Below are 17,073 nucleotides of genomic sequence, written 5' to 3'. Positions count from 1 at the left end.
TAGAGTGACTCCATGTCCAGAGGGCAGGTTTACTTTCTATCTCAGCATTAACAAAATAGATTTTTAAAGACTTTATTTATTTATTTTTAGAGAAAGAGGAAGGGAAGGAGAGAGAGAGAGAGAGAGACATCGATATGCAAGATAAACACCAATCAGCTGCCTCTCACAGGCCCCCAACTGAGGATCTGGCCCACAACCCAGGCATGTGCCCTGACTGGGAATTGAACCAGTGACCTTTTGGTTCACAGGCCAGCACTCAATCCACTGAGCCATACCAGCCAGGGTGACAAAACACATTTTGATGAAGGATTTATTCCACAGCTGATGGGATTTACTCCCCATGCCGATGAGGGCAGGAGAAAGTGTAAAGGAAATAACTGCAGGTGCTACTAGAGTCATCACAGAATGTCACCAGGGAGAAGTTAGGTGGAGGAAGGGGTACTGGAGCCTGAGCTTTCTTTTTTTCATAAATTTAAAACTTTCACAACCTTCACAAACATTTCCGCAACTTTCACAAACTTTCTTATCCCTTTAGAAATAGCCGTTATTTACAGTAACTTACTCTCAACCCCTGTCCTTGGAGATGCAGTTAAAATTGCATCTCCATGCTCATGCTTTCTATTATTAACACCATACAATTTCTTTCCAACTTAATTTGAACTTAACTTTTGGAAGCCTTAATTTCACACAATGATTAAAAAGTAAGCAACAGCATTCCCTAGATTGGCTTGTGCACACATCTCATGGTCGTTACAAACAAGTTCCTCTGCTGGCAAACACACCCTCACTTTCAGGAAACGCACCTCCAGTAAAGCACAAGCCATTTACCTACAGCTCCAAAGCCACTCCACAGCCTCTTTGTAATGAAAAGTTAAAAGCAGGCCTAGCCATCTGTGTTTCGGTATTTTATGTTTTATTTCAAAACACCTTGGTGTTCAATATCTTTTATCAGAATTTAGTGATTTAGAAAGGAATAGCTGCTGTAAACTAAACTGATTTGCTCAGATATAGCTAAGGTTTTCCCCTGTTTGATAAGAATTACTTCCCCCAAATTTGTATTTAAACAATGGCCTAGACAAGACTTCTTGAATAAGACCAGGTGTTTGCACTTCAAAAAAGTAGAGAAGGAAAAGCAAGCATCAGGCAAAGGGGTAGAAAAGCAGCTTGAGTTTAAAATGCCACTTTTTTCTCTGCATTGAGATGCAGGCCCAATTTTTCCCAGGATTTAGCAGCTCTCAGGTCTCCAGAAGGAGAAGTAGGGAGAGGAGATAGAAGGGGTGTTGAAGAGTCACGTGATGGGGGACAGTATTATAGTTATGAGATTCCGTTCATGAGCCAGACTTCCTAGTCACCCAGTTTGTATTGAGGCCAAGCCATGTCGCCATAGAAAATCAGGGCTTGGCCTTGAGGTTGGCCCAGAGCCTTCAAGTTCTTAAGTGGACAACCGAACAGGGAGTCCTTGGGTGGGGTCAACTGAGCACTGCCCATGATGAGAACTATGAAAAAGAAAAGGGAACAATATCTCAGGCAGGAGAACAACTGAGGGGACAGGGGTGGGGGAAAGCTTTGAGAAAGAGGTCCCAACTCAAACGCCCTAGAGGTCTGCACAAGAGCCGAGCATCCTCACACCAGAGGGCAGACCGAATATGAGGTTCTGCCTCAGAGCCAGGTGTCCCTGGGCCCTGAGAGCAGGCTGAACCAGCAGGGAGATGGTCGGAGGTGTCCCTCCCAGCAGAAACCCTGTGAAAGTGGTAGGTCCGGTACTGGGGTTTGCAAGGACAAGACCAGGGGATAAGCTATCAGTTTCAAGAGGCAATTTTCATCCCCTCCCAGGTGACAACCCTCCGAATGATCTCCATATCTATGATTCTGTGCCTGTTCTAGTTGTTTGCCTAGTTTGTTTGCTTTTTTTTTTAGATTCAGTTGTTGATAGTAGTAAGTTTGTTGTCATTTTCCTGTTCACACTTGATGGTCTTCTCTTTCTTAAATAAATCCCTTTAACATTTCATATAATAAGGGCTTGGTGATGATGAACTCCTTTAATTTGACCATATCTGAGAAGCACTTTATCTGCCCTCCCATTCTAAATGATAACTTTGCTGGATAGAGTAATCATGGTTGTAGGGTCTTGCTTTTCATCACTGTGAATACTTCTTGCCAGCCCCTTCTTGCCTGGAAGGTTTCTTTTGAGAATTCAGCACACAGTCTTATGGGAACCCCTTTGTAGGTAACTCTGCTTTTCTCTTGCTGCTTTTAAGATTCTCTCTTTAACTTTTGGTATTTTAGTTATGATGTGTCTTGGTGTGGTCCTCTTTGAGACCAACTTGTTTGAGACTCTTTGTACTTCCTGGACTTGTATGTCCATTTCCTTTGTCAAGTTAGGGACGTTTTCTTCCATTATTTTTTCAAATGGGTTTTCTATTTCTTGCTCCTCCTCTTCTCCTTCTGGCACCACTATGATTCAGATGTTGGCATTTTTGCTGTTGTCCCAGAGTCTTCTCATACATGCCTTTTTCAAAAAATTTTGTTTCTTATTTATGTTCTGGCTGAAGGTTTATTTCTTTCTTATGTTCCAAATCGTTGATTTGAATCCTGGCTTCCTTCCCTTCACTGTTGCTTCCCCATGCATTTGTCTTTATTTCCCCCAGTGTAGCCTTCATTTCTTCCCTTGTGCTTCTGCTGTACTTAGTGAGTTCTCTGAGCATCCTGATCACTAGTGTTTTGAGCCCTGCACCTGATAGGTTGGCTCTCTCCATTTCATTGAGCTCTTTTTCTGAGGTGTTGTTCTATTCCTCCTCTCAGGCCATATTTCTTTGTTTCCTCAATTTGGCAGCCTCCCTGTGCTGTTTCTGTGTATGGGGTATAGCTGCTTGACTCCTTGTCTGACCACACCTGTTAAGTTGCATGAGACAGAGCTTTAGGTGAATAGCTAAGTGGGTAAGCCAGGGTGGGGCCCCACTTTACCACTTGGTGTCTGTGTGCAGGGAGGGGTCAGAGAGGGGACAGTGCCTCTGCCTGGCTTCTGGAGGTTTGCCCATCACTCACCCCAATTTCCAGTCACTGCACCCCCATCCATTATGCCACTGGCATCCTTCTAGCTGTGGCCCTGGTGGTGATTCCCAGAGTGGGTGGGCTTGCCAATGTCCTAAGTTCCTGTGGGCCCTTTAAAAGAAACTGGCGAGTTTCTTCTGCCACCTGAACTCCCCCTGGTTTTTACAGCCAAGTTTTAAGTATGAGGCTGTGTCTTCCGGGCTCTGGGACCCTGGGCTGTGCCCTCTGGCCTGGGTCTGGGATCGCTTGCTCCCAAGGCATCCCACCTGAGTGTTACCCACCACACGAGAATGTGGGACCACCTGCTCTGCCCTCTACCACCTCCCGTGCCACTCCATGGCCTTTCTACCTGGTCCCCAGACTCTGCCCCTCCTGCCCACCTGGATGAGTGTGGCTTTTCAAATGCTTGGCTGTCAGACTTCCATACAGTTCCATTTTCTGCCAGCTCTGGGTGATTTTTGTTTGAACTTAGTTGTGTTTCTTCTTGTGGTCACACGAGGAGGCGAAGCATGTCTACCCGCGCCTCCATCTTGAGCGGAAGCATAACATTAAAGATATTTCTGAAAAATACCTTCTAGGATCTTTTGTCTTGGTCTGCCATAAAGTGTGAAATTTAGCTCTAATGAATGGGCTTAACATTGTTTTGTTTTCTGCCTTATGGATAATTCCGTGATGATCATCTTTGTAGCAGTATCTCTGAACATTTATCCAATTATTTCACAATAATTTTCTGCAAGAGAAATGTCTATGATTGAAAAAGTACACTTTCCAGTCTCAGAGTTTAGCCTCAGAGGTTAGGTGAAATTCATCCCGCCTCCCTTCAACAGGTGTGTGTTGTGCGCGTCCTATGGGCCAGGCAGTAGAAGTGCAGTGGGCAATCCAAAGAGTGTGCAGTGACTAGCTGGGATCCCAGTCAAAGCAGCGAGCACGGCAGTACAGAGCCTTGAAGTCAGTACCTGCCTCTTCGCCCTCCAGCTCTGCATTCGTTGTTGTTCTTTGCTCCAGCAGCATCGAGTTCTTCCTCCTGCTCTGCCTCCCTGGGGCGCCAGCTGCTCCGCGCCTGGCGGGCGCCACAACTTTGGTCGGTGCCCCAGGAGCTCAGCTGGAGGCAGGGCGCCAGGAGACCGGTCCCTTTCTTCTCACCCCTGCCAACGCCATGCCTCCCCGTGATGAGCCTCCACTCCAGTCCCTCTCCTTCCCCTTTCTTCCTCTCAGCTCCGGCTCTAGGGTCCCCTTTTTGTCCTGGGCCCGCCCCTTGCTCTCCCGCCGGTCCCGCCCCTTTCCAGCGTTCCACCCCTGTCCGAGTTAGGCACCTCCCAGCTGAGCGTCCAGCTCCCGCTGCCCACACCGGGCTACGTAGCTCCGCTGGCCCGGTGGCCCACAGGTTGGGGAGAATTTCCAGAACTGCGCCCCGGGATGGGGCAGGCGCTGCTGCGGCCGCCGCCGTGGCTGCTCCGGTTGCTGCTGCTTCCTTGGCTCTTCATCCCCCGGCTTTCGTTGGGCTGTGAGTGCGCAGGGCACGGGGTCTGGGAGAGGGGGCATGCGGCCCACAGGCTCGGGGGTGGGGGCTGTGGGCTGTGGCTAAGGGAGAGAGCAAACGGAGTCGAGGACCTGGGTGAAGGTGGTGGAGGAGGGCCGGTGTTAGGATTACCGGGATCGGGGCCCGGGACGGGGGCTTCAGTGGGCAGTGAGGGGGACTGCGGCCAGCTACTGGGCGAGTTGGCAAATACTCCTCCTACCCCGTGTTGGAACCGAAGGGCGCACAGCGGACCGGAGCCAGAGCGCCAGGGCCTGCCGTTAGGTCCCGTGGTACGGGTGGGGGTCACTGGGAGCCCCTTTCTGCGTGGAAGAAATGGCGCTCGCGGGCGCGCTCTAAGTCCCCAGGTTTTCCGCGGAGGGGCCCTTGGTCTCTTGTCTGGGCAGGAATGGCGGGGGTGGGGGTGGGGGGAACTTTCCTGCATCCCTCTGGGTGGCTGGACCAGCTTTGGCAGAAGGTCTGAGGTCCCCCAGCAACCTTCCCCGGGATCTGCGCCCACACACGCGCAGGCTGCAGAGTTGGGGTGGCTGTTTGGCTCGATGGACCGACACCGGAGCCCGGGAGGAGTGGCCTTCCAGCGGCTGTCAGTGGGTCCCAGTGGGCAAGGCTACCGCCCCTCCGCAGGACGACCTGTGGGGTGCGGGGCCAGGAGAACGGGGACGCCTTCTGTACTCCTGGTGTTGTCCCACAGGACGTGGTCTGGGTTCACCCCTGTTCAGCCACGTGTGCCCACAGGTAACCCAGTGTAGTCGCTGGCTGGGCGAGCACAGGCCGGTCCGCGATCTGCGGGGCCTGTCCTGCACCCACGGCTGCTTCGGGGGTGAGGGGAAAAGGTGGAAGGGTAGAAGTGTGGTCGGGATCCACTTCTCCCGGAAGCAGGGAGAAACTTAACCAGGCCTTCGCAAAAAAGACAAAGAAAAGGGGCGGGGGGGGGGGGGGGCGTGTTTGTGTGTGAAAGGTATGCTAAATAAACACACGGCAGGCATTTTTCCTAGGCTAACTATTTCCATCCAGTGTGCGGATTTTTTTGATGATGAGTATGGGTGAGTCACTTTCACCTATTAGAGTGAAAGGTGTTTTTTAAGAATACCTGGAAAGTGCAAGTTACTGTTAGGCAATTTACTTAAAACTTTTCCTTTGATGATTTCCTTTGAAAGGCCAGTTGGTCAAATGAAAAATTACTTTTTAAATAGACTTTTAAAAAAGATTTTATTCACTTATTTTCAAATAAAGGGGAAGGGAGGGAGAAAGAGAGGAAAATATCCACCAACAGTGGAGAGAATCATCCATCGGTTGCCTCTGGCTGGCCCCCAGCTTGGAAGTTGGTGGGCAACACAGGCATGTGCCCTGACCTGAAATCTAATGGACCACCTCTGGATTTGTGATTTGCCACATGATGCCCAACCCACTGAGTCACACTCATCAGGGCCAAACGAAAAATTCTTAAGCAGTGCCTCTTTTTGCACATTAAATTACATCTAAGCAATTTATAATTTGGGGCAACAAGCAATTCGAAACAAACATCAGAAGCCACAACCAGTCAAAGAACTAAAACGAGCCTGTTCTCCACCCCACCCCCAAACCCTCACAAATTCCTCGGCATTTCTGCCAGACCCACTTCTCATAATCTGCCAGTCTGTTAGTTTTTACTAGTGAGGGCTGGCCGTAAGTAGTCTTAGAACTAGTGAATCTGGAGAAAAGTATTGGAAAAGTAATGGGAATGCTAGTTGTGGTGTAAGATATTTAAAGAGAGAGTTTTTCTGAATTTTTTAAAAAGTTGTAATAGAAAAGCTTTCATAGCTGACAATCAGCTTTAGTCAGATTATCATCAAAGGTCTGTTACAATCCACACAGCAGGAAGAATGAAACACTTTTTCATTTTTCTTGTTCTAATTTTGCTTTTTACCTTGAATTTACTTGGGAGATGTCTGACACTGTTAGCACTTACCTTATGAAGAGCTTAAAGACTGGGATTCTCACTGGCAGACTCAGTGCAAAAGTAAGAGTGCTGTAGCGAAGGGATTTAAAATGGAAATTAGATTCTCCATCTAGTTTTAAGACTTTCATATTGTGGGTCCACGTGGTATCTTTATGAGACAGGGTCTACTGGGCTGTGTGTGTGGACTCTGCACTGTGGAAGAATGGATAAATAATTCACATTTACCCATCACTCTAACCCAGGAATCCTCCCAGCCGCATAAACACAAATCCCATCCTTCAACACTGTAGGCAAGCAGTAGTGAAACTGCTGACCTAGAGGCATTCAGTCCTTCCTGTCTGATCAGTCTCCCGTGGGGGTGCTAGTGTACAGCAAAACCTGGCAAAGGGGGCGGGGTTCCTATTGGGTGCTGGGGGAGGGTAGAGGAGGAATGTAAAAGTAGGTGACAGTGGAGGCATTTCCAGAGCCTGGCCTATGACAAAGCTGTGTATACAGCTACATTTAAAGCTCTTAAATGTTAGTGTATTCCTCCCAAACTGATACTGTAACATACCATCCATTTCCCAGGGAACACTTTAATTTGTCCTGTTTCTTAGGCTTTATAACAATGGCCTGAAGTGCTTTCTGGAAGTAAGCAGGGCATATGTCACAAATAAATGATTTTATTTTTATTTATTTATTTGTAAAGATTTTATTTATTATTTAAAAGAGGGTAAGGGAGGGAGAAAGAAAGGGAGAGAAACATTGACCAGTTGCTTTTGGCACACCCCCCAACCCGGGACCTGGCCCACAACCCAGCCACGTGCCCTGACTGTGAATCGAACAAGCAGCCTTTTGGTTCACAGGCCAGCGCTCAACCCACTGAACCACAGTTCACTATCGGGGCCAAGTGAGTAATTTTAGAGAAGTTACTGTGATCCACTTTCTTTTTCTTTTCTGTTCTTTTAATTTGTATTTTTAAGTATATTTTATTGATTATGCTATTACAGTTGCCCTTTTTTTTCTCCCCTTTATCCCCCTCTACCCTGCACCACTCTCCCTTTCAGCATTGCCCCCCCCCCCTTTAGTTTATGTCCATGGGCTGTACATATCATTTCTTGGGCTTCTCCATTTCCTACTATTCTTAACCTTCCCCTGTCTATTTTGTACGTAAAAATTATGCTTCTTATTTCCAGTACCTTTTCCCCATTCTCCCTCCTCCCCCTCTCCACTGATAATCCTCCATATGATCTCCATTTCTGTGATTCTGTTCCTGTTCTAGTTGCTTGCTCAGTTTGTTTGTTTGTTTGTTTGTTTGAAGATTTTATTTATTTATAGATAGAGGGGAAGGGTGGGAGAAAGAAATGGAGAGAAATATCAATGTGTGGTTGCCTCTCAGGCACCTCCTACTGGGGACCTGGTCTGCAATCCAGGCATGTGCCCTAGACTGGGAATCAAACCAGCGACCCTTTGATTCACAGGCCAGCATTCAATCCACTGAGTTACACCAGCCAGTGCTGTTTTTGTTTTTTAGGTTCTATTGTTGATAGTTGTGAGTTGGTTGTCATTTTACTGTTCATAGTTTTGATCTTTTTCTTAGATAAGACTCTTGAACATTTCATACAAGAAGGGCTTGGTGATGATGAGCCCCTTTAACTTGACCTTATCTGGGAAGCACTTTATCTGCCCTTCCAATAATCTAAATAATAGCTTTGCTGGATAGAGTATTCTTGGATGTAGGTCCTTGCTTTTCATAACTTTGAATAGTTCTTTCCAGCCCCATCTTGCCTGTAAGGTTTCTTCTGAGAAACCAGCTGATAGTCTTATGGGAACTCCTTTGTAGGTAGCTGTCTCCTTTTCTCTTGCTGTTTTTAAGATTCTCTCTTTATCTTTAATCTTTGGTAACTTAATGATTATGTGCCTTGGTGTGTTCCTCTTTGGGTCCGATTTCTTTGGCACTATCTGAGCTTCCTGGACTTGCATGTCTATTTCCTTTGCCAGATTGGGGAAGTTTTCCTTCATTGTTTTTTCAAGTAAGTTTTCAATTTCTTGCTCTTCCTCTTCTTCTTCTGGCACCCCTATGATTCAGATGTTGGAATATTTAAAGTTTCCCAGAAGTTCCTAAGCCTCTCTTCATTTTTTTGAAGTTTTGTTTCTTCATTCTGTCTGATTGTTTATTTCTTCCTTCTATTCCAAATTGTTGATTTGAGTCCCAGTTTTCTTCCCTTCACTGTTGGTTCCCTATAAATTTTTCTTTATTTCACTATGTATAGCCTTCACTTCTTCCTTTATTTCCCATCTGTACTCAAGCATTTCTGTGAGCATCCTGATTATCAGTGTTTTGAACTCTGCACCTGAGAGGTTTTCTGTCTCTTCATTGCTTAGTTCTTTTTCTGGAGTTTTGATCTATTCTTTAGTTTGGGCCATGTTTCTTTGTCTTGGAACACCTGTTACATTGTAAGGGGTGGAGCCTTAGGTACTCGCCAGGGTGGGGCAACCCACGTCACTGTACTGCCGTGCTGTACGTGAGGGAGGGGTCAGAGAGGGAACAATGCCACTTGCCTGACTCTTGCCCCACTTTCAGTCACTTCCCGCTGCCCCATAAGCAAATTGGGCCCTTCTGGTGCTGATTTCTGGGTGAATGGACTTGTGTACATTCTATGACCCCATGGGTCTCTCCAGTGGACTTTCCTGTGAGACTGGAAGTTTATCTCTCTGCTGCAGCCAGACAGATTTTTATAGCCAGGGGTTTTGAGGCTTTATTTCCCTGCACTGGAACCCTGGTTGCATGGTATGTCTTATTCCCCAGTTGTTCCTCCCGGTTTATCTGCATGTGAATGTGGGACTGCCCAGTCCACTAACAGCCACCTTGCCATGTGTCTGCTCTGTCCCAGATCCCCATCTCTGCCCCTCCTACCGGTCTGGATGAATGTTTCTTTTTTAGCTTCTTGGTTGTCTGTCTTCCAGACAGTTGATTTTCTGGCAATGCTGGTTGTTTTTTGTTTTTAAATTAGTTGTTGTCCTTCTTTTAGTTGTACAAGGAAGCAATACGTATCTACCTATGCCTCCATCTTGGTCAGAGTCTGATCCACTTTCTTAAAGTGCTGAACAGAGTATAATTATGTTTTATATTACAATAATGTGGTTTTTCAATCTTTAGTTTTAGAAATAATTTCCAGATAATCCTATGCCAGGGCCAAGGAGTTAGTAGCCGGAGTTGCTCCTGAACAAGTTGACTCTTTGCATGCCTGTGAATTGGGAACATGCTGCCAGGTAGACAGGCTGAGCCAGGGCCATTGCAAGCGAACACAAGAGTAACGGCCATTCCCCACCTGCGGATGAGCACTACTGCAAATGGCCCACGCAGTAGCCAGAGTGAGATTTGAAGATGAGTCGGACTCATCTTCATCTTGTCCTGGTTTAGAATCCTCAGGCGGCTTTTCAGTCCTTCCCAGGGATTGAAAGGTCTCACGGGGCCTCTCACTCCTGTTGACTCATTCCCAGTTGCCTCTCTTGTTCAGGATGCCTCAGCCACAGGGTCTCCTTCCCAGCACTTCTGCAGTGGATGTGTCCTCGGGCTGAGTCTTTCTCCAAGGTCTTTGCTTGCTGGCTCCTTCTGATTTGGGTTTCAGCTCAGATTTTCTGATGGGGCCTTCTCTCACTCCCTCCCCATCCAGTCTCTCTCCCCCCCCCCCCATTTTTAATTCCTGATGATGCTTCTGACCCCCTGGTGGCAGATGGCACAGTGCTGAGCCCATCTCAGGTGTTCAGTTGGTGATTGTCCAGATAACATTCCAGGGCCAGGCCTCCATGGCCTCACATATACTCCCCTGTCTCTCTCTCTGCTGATGTTCCCAGGAACAGAATTGCTGCAGCTCCTGTGCCCTTTTCTGGAAGGCGTGAGTGGAAGGGTCTCAGTTCGTAGAAAAATCACCTTTAATTTCACTGTGATGCCAAAGTGATTTCATTACTAGAAAAATTAGGACACTAAGAGAAAATAGATTTTTGGACTCCATTAACCCCTTTATAGCATGTTAGTGTGTTCTATTTTCTCTTAACTATTCCAACTAGAACAAAAGTCAGAAGCTGAGGTTTTTATGTTGAAAACACAGATTAAGCAGCTCCTCAGCAGAGGCAGGTTGCCGGCACTCAGGCAGTGGTGGCCCTGAGCGTCTTAGCTTTGGCCCAGGGTCACAGACTTCATCTCAGCCCAGAGCAGGAGGCTGTGGTTGGTATGCGTCTTAGCAGGAGATTAACGATCTATCTATCGTAGAAACTGGAGAAAGCACTCGCCTGGAATGAAGTGCTTAACAGGGGCTTGGCTCACGGTATGAGTAGCCATCAGGCTCCACCCCTGTCCTGCCTGGCCAGCCTCGGTTTCCTCTCTGGTCGTTGGGACTCTGTTATTCACGGAATTGTGGGGGGATGAAAGGAGCTACTGGCACATAGTATGTGCTGCAGAAATATTAGCCATCACTACCAGTGGCTTCCTCCATTCTTCTGAGCTCAGTTTTTTAAAAGGTTTTATTTATTTGCTTCTAGAGTAAGGGGAAGAGAGGGAAAAGGAGGGGGAGAAACATCAATGTAAGAGAGAAATATTGATTGGTTGCCTCTCACACGCACCCCAACCAGGGACTGAACCTGCAACCCAGGACTGTGCCCTGACTGGAAATGGGACCAGCAACCCATGCCACTGGTCCCATTTCCAGTCAGGGCACAACCAACTAAACCATGCCAGCCAGGGCCAATATTTTTAAAATTTTTTTATTTATTGATTTTTAGACAGAGAGAGGGAAGGTGTGGGGTGAGAGACAGAGACAGAGGCAGATGCAGACATGGATATGCTGTCTCTCATTTACGTACTCATTAGCTGATCTTACATGTCCCCTGACTGGGGATCAAACCCGTAGCCTAGTTTATTGGGGCATCGCTCTAAACAACTGATCTACCTGGCCAGGGTGAACTCAAATTTTGGGGTAATTGTTTTACCTGAAAAGACAGTGTTAGAGGGTAAGTTCTTTTCTCATCAAAATGTACCCTAAATTGCACCTTGAACTATGAGGGCAGAACTGTGGGCCACCCGCAGTTCCCTCTGGGACAAGGCTGTGGGGTGTCAGTCTTGAGTCCTGAGGCCTGGCTCTGTCCTCCAGGATGTTGTTTCCTGGCATTTCCCTTGCAGAGCCCACACTTGTCACGGACAGGCCAGGCCTGCCCTGCCGCCCCCGCCCTGCCGCCCCCTTACCTTCACTTTCTGCATTCAGACTGAACTCAATCCAGGAATAGCTTCCTGTCATGTGCTTCTCCAGGAGGTTAAAAACGAAGGCCAGTTCCTGCTCTACTCTCCCGCATAACTGCGTCAGTGTGGGTGTGTTGTTTTGTTTTGTTTTTGTTTTTTGAGTATAAACATCCAAAAATTTCCTTCTTACCAGCCAAAACCAGGTTTATCAAGTGAAGTCTTTTGGCTGCAGTGGATGGAAAATATGGCTTTGTTTCTTAGATCAGCCTCTGTGTACCTGCCTGGTACGTGTGTGCTTCTGCCTGATCTGTGCGTGCCTGGTGTGCGTGTGCCCAGTGTGCATGCCCAGGTGCTCTCCTGACCTGATACTGCCTGTTGGCAGCAGGTGTAAGCCAGCCTTTAGGTGTACCTGGGGAAGTCTTGACCTGCCTCTTGCACTCAGTCATTTGCTGACCCCTGACAGGAAAGGAACCTGTACCCTCTCGTTACCCCTTCCTTGCTCGGGCCCTCTGTCTCAGCCTGGCAAGGGTTGGGGATCCCGTCAGGATTTGGGGCAGGAGCTAACTCCCACTTTCTCCCTCCGGGGAGGCCTGAGTTTGCTTCGTCTGAACCGTGGCTTTGAACTACACGTGAGGGAGATTCTTGACTGCAGCCAAGGTCCAGGTCCTCCCCACGCTTGTGAGACCATGCAGCCGGGCAGCCCTCCTTGGTAGCTGTGTCGTTCCCACTCCCTAAGCCGCTCCTACGCAGCAGCACCCAGTGGACCCTGCCACCTGCAGGCCTTGGGTTTTAAAGTGATGAAGGGTGATTATGCCTTCCACATTTCACCGAGAAACCTGCACTCAATTCTAAAGCATTTTATTTCATCCTTTTGCCCATTTTATCCACTGTCAGTGCTTCTTTCTTTCCTTAAAGGTAAAATGGATTTTGCATTGAGTCTTGGGTGGCAGGGATGGGAAAGGAGCAGGGGTTGGGGGGACAGAGGGAGAGAGAGAAACAAATGTTGACTTTGTTTGGACAAGGTCATATAAGAAAATTTTGACACCAAAAGCTAAGAATATTTGAGAGACTTACCTTGGAGAAAACCCATTTCATATCTTAGTGTGTAGGGTTTCTTTTTATGCTCTTGTGTTTCTCCTTGTACTTGGCCACTAGTGATGTCTTAGATATTTCTTGCTCCCTTCAAAGGTGCTGCCTAGCATCTGCCCAGCTGCCCAAGTTCCCAGCAAGCTCTGGTCACGGTGGGTAGTTCCTGCCCTGGCTGCTTCGAGGAGGGGCCCATCCTCGGGACTGAGGCAGCTGGCACCTATAATCAGGCAAATGGGACAGATCTTTCTTTTCAGGGAAGGGGTGTCCAGTTACCTCCACATTCAGGAACGATAAACACCTTACTGAGACTTTGCGTTAGCTGCAGTCTTGCCTCTGGTGGTCTCACAAGGGAAAGCCTTGCTTATTGGGGAGAAGCAATTGCTTTGCTGTTTTAAGCTTAGGGATTGTTAAAGCTGCTAGTAGGTTGGCCGCATCATGGTTTTGGAAAATGATGGTTTTTAGAAGTCAGAGCAGGCTGTCTTGGTGCAGAATAGTAGAACAGGGACCCGGCCTCACTGAATGTGGTTCCCATCCAGGACTGACTGCCCAGCCCATGGCCAGCTGATCTGTGTTAGTGGCTCCCAATGCAGCCACACCTGCAGGCGGGTTTCCACTCACCCCTGGTTGGCTGTCCCCACACAGGAAGGGGAAGTAGCCTGTAAGGCTATTTACAGCTCTGGCATGTGATTTGCAGATTTGTGGATGAGAACAATGTTCTTTGAAAGTTCTGGAGTGAAGAAAAAAGGAAGCTCATTAGGGTTAGCATTAGATCTGAAGCATTAGTTAGGAATAAAAACAAATCACTTTGGGAGTCCAGAGAAGTACCTTCTCATCCTAGGTTTGATGTGAGCTTCCAGGACGAGGAGAGAGTCAATGAGGAAGCTTTTCACAATACAGATGCCCAGGCCCCACCCAGGACACATGGACTCAGTCTTTGGGGTACACACATTACCCTCCACAGATCCAGTGCATCCGATTTCTGAGTAGGGCTGGAGAGCCTCAGGCCCTTTCCCCCATTAGACCCTGACAATGAGGGTAGAAATGAGATGGTTATGTTTACCCAAGGAAGGTGACAATCTTTGACCAAGGTGACAACTACAGGGCTGGACAGTTCCTCAAGCCAAGTGCCGCTATGCTATTTAGACTGATGGGTGGAAGGAAGGTTGAAGCCTCTCATGTGACCCACTCGGGGAGGGATCCTGCCATCATTATCCAGTGGGCCAGCTGGTCAACATAAGGGCCGAACTTTCTCTTTCTTTTTTATTTTTTTAAAGATTTTGTTTATTTAATTTTAGACAGAGGGGAAGGGAAGGGGAAAGAGAGGGAGAGAAAGAGAGGAAAACATCAATGTGTGGTTGCCTCTCATGCGCCCCCAACTGGGGACCTGGCCTACAACCCAGGCATGTGTCCTGACTGGGAATCGAACCAGCAACCCTTTGGTTTGCAGGCTGGTACTCAGCCCAGAGCCACACCAGCCAGGGCATGAACTTTCTCTTTTACCATTATGTTTTGTTTTTCTCACCTGCTGTTTTTCTTTATATTCATATCCTGTTATGAAATATTTCAGATACACAAAAAGATATAAAGGGTAATAAAATTTACCTCTGTACTCACCACACAGCGTAAGAAACCGACCATCATCAGTACAGAGGCAGTACCCTCTTCTCCTCTCGCCATTCTCATCCCCTACCTCCTCTCCCTCAGAGAAAGCCACTTCCCCATAGTAGGTGCTTTAATTCCCAGGCATCTCTTTATACTTTGACTAGATAAAATTGTGCTGGCAGCATTCTACAGTGTGGTTTTCCTGCATGTCAATTTGGGTTTCCATCTGGCTGCATGTAAGAGAAAACCTCACTTCAGTGAACCCAAAGAGAGGTATTTATCCCATTTGACAAGCAGTTTGAGGACTGCCAGGCTGGTGTTGGGACAGAGGCTCCAAGATGTGGCCTGGGACCTGACTCTTCCTGCCTCTTTACCTGGCATCTTTAGTGTGTGGTGTTGGAGCCCACTGCCTCAGGACGGCTGCTGCACCTCTGGGCATTTCATTTGCATTCCAAACAGAAGGAAGCAGGAAGGACAAAAGGCAAACTTTTATACCAGCAAAATCTGTTCTTTTTTTTTTTAAGATTTTATTTAATTATTTTTTTAGAGAGAGGGGAAGGGAGGGAGAAAGGGAGAGAAACATCAATGTGTGAGAGATACATAGATGGGCTGCCTCTCACATGCCCCCAACTAGGAACCTGGCCTGCAACCCAGGCATGTGCCCTGACTGGGAATCAAACCAGTGACCTTTCAGTTCACAGGCTAGCGCTCACTCCACTGAGCCACACCAGCCACTCAATCCACTGAGCCACACCAGCCAGGACCAAGTCTCTTCTTTTTAGGACACAAGAAGATGATAACTTTTTATTTTCAATTTATTTATTTTAGAGAAAGAGAAGCATTGTTCTGTTGCCCCACCCATTTATGCATTCACTGGTTAACTCTTGCACGCTCCCTGATAGGGATCAAACCTGTAACCTTGGCGTGTTGGGACGATGCTCTAACCAACTGAGCTACCCAGCCAAGGAAAGAGGGTGATAACTTTATGTGGAGCTCCACGCTGTTGACTTGTGCTTACATTTCCCTGACCACTTCAAGCTACAAGTAAGAGGGCAAATCAAGCATGTTAGTTAGACAAGTTGCTACCCTGAGTGAGATCGGGTCCCATTTGTAGGAAAAGGGCATATGAGCATTGAGTGGGATACTGACAGCTGCTGCCATGCACCTGTTAGATAATTTCACATTAATGGTGTACTGTTTTCTTCAGCTTGCTTTTTCACTTGGTGTTAAGTTTGTTAGATTTATCTGAGTTGAAAAGTGTTGCCCTAGTTCATCTATCTTCATAGGCAAATATGTGAATATATCATAGTTTATTTATCTACTCTGTTTTTGTTTGTTTCATTTCTTTTTTAGATTCAGTTGTTGATAAATATGTACTTACTAGCATTTTGTTCATAGTTTTTGATCTTCTTTTTTTAAATAAATCCCTCTAAAATTTCATATAATAATGGTTTGGTGATGATGAACTCCTTTAGTTTTTTCTTCTCTGGGAAGCTCTGTACCTGCCCTTTGATTCTAAATGATAGCTTTGCTGAGTAGAGCAATCTTGGCGATAAGTCCCTGCTTTTCATGACTTTGAGTATTTCTTGCCAGTCTTTTCTAGCCTGCAAAGTTTCTTTTGAGAATCAGCTGACAGTCTTATGGGAATTTGCTGTAGATAACTACTTGCTTTGTTCTTGCTCCTTTTAAGATTCTTTCTTTATCTTTAACCTCTGGCGATTTAATTACGATGTGTTTTGGAGTGGGCCTCTTTGCATCCATCTTGTTTGGGACTCTCTGTACTTCTTGGATACTTCATTCACCAAATTAAGAAAATTTTCTTTCATTATTTTTTCAAATAGATTTCCAATTTCTTGCTCTTTCCCTTCTGGCCCACCTCCATGCTGTGAATGTTGGAATGCTTGAAGTTGTCCCAGAGGCTGCTTACACTATCCTCATTTTTTTATTTTTTTTTCTTCTTGTTGTTGTGATTGGTTATTTTCTGCTACCTTATGTTCCAAATCATTTATTTGATTCTTGGCTTCATTCAATCTCCTATTGTTCCCCTGTAAATTGTTCTTTATTTCAATTAGTGTATCCTTCATTTATGACTATATTTTTTATGCTGTTGAGGTCCTTACTAAGTTCCTTGAGCATCCTTATAACCAGTGTTTTGAACTCTGCATCTGATAGATTGCTTATCTCCATTTTGTTTAGTTCTTTTTCTGGAGTTTTGATCTGTTCTTTCATTTGGACCATGTTTCTTTGTCTCTTCACTTTGGCAGCCTCCCTGTGTTTCTTTCTATGTATTAGGTAAAGCTGTTATGACTGTCTTGGTAGTATGGCCTAATGTGGTAGGTATGCTGTCAGGTCCAGTGGCACAGCCTCCCCCGTCATCCTAGCTTGGTTCTCAAGGTGGGCCCTTTGTGTAGGCTGGGTACACCTTCCTCTTGTTGTTGAGCCGTGGTTGCTGTTGGCAGATCAATGGGTGGGATTTACCCAATCCACTCAGCTGCAAGAACAGGCTGTGACCACTGACCACCACCCTCCACCATCTGTGGAGGATCAGCTGTGCAGGAACAGGGTGGTGGCACTCCAACATGGTCTGTAGCTGTTTGTGGATGCTCAGGCCCTGTGGTTTCCCAGATGGTGCAGGCCAAG

General features: G+C 46.8%; 1 protein-coding gene across 1 annotated transcript in view; it reads left to right on the top strand.

The window, feature by feature from the left end:
• The first annotated feature begins 4,364 nt into the window (after positions 1-4,364).
• MERTK (MER proto-oncogene, tyrosine kinase) overlaps positions 4,365-17,073 on the top strand; it is a 96,947-nt gene continuing 84,238 nt past the window's right edge. The window contains exon 1 of the mRNA XM_028517144.2: positions 4,365-4,555. Coding sequence (XP_028372945.1) covers positions 4,468-4,555 — 88 coding nt within the window. The 5' untranslated portion in view covers positions 4,365-4,467. The remainder of the gene's footprint in view (positions 4,556-17,073) is intronic.

This window comes from Phyllostomus discolor, chromosome 6 (assembly GCF_004126475.2).
Source record: "Phyllostomus discolor isolate MPI-MPIP mPhyDis1 chromosome 6, mPhyDis1.pri.v3, whole genome shotgun sequence".
NCBI classification, from domain to species: domain Eukaryota; kingdom Metazoa; phylum Chordata; class Mammalia; order Chiroptera; family Phyllostomidae; genus Phyllostomus; species Phyllostomus discolor.
Note: the sequence above shows the minus strand (reverse complement) of the source record. Positions and strands in the feature narration are given on the sequence as shown.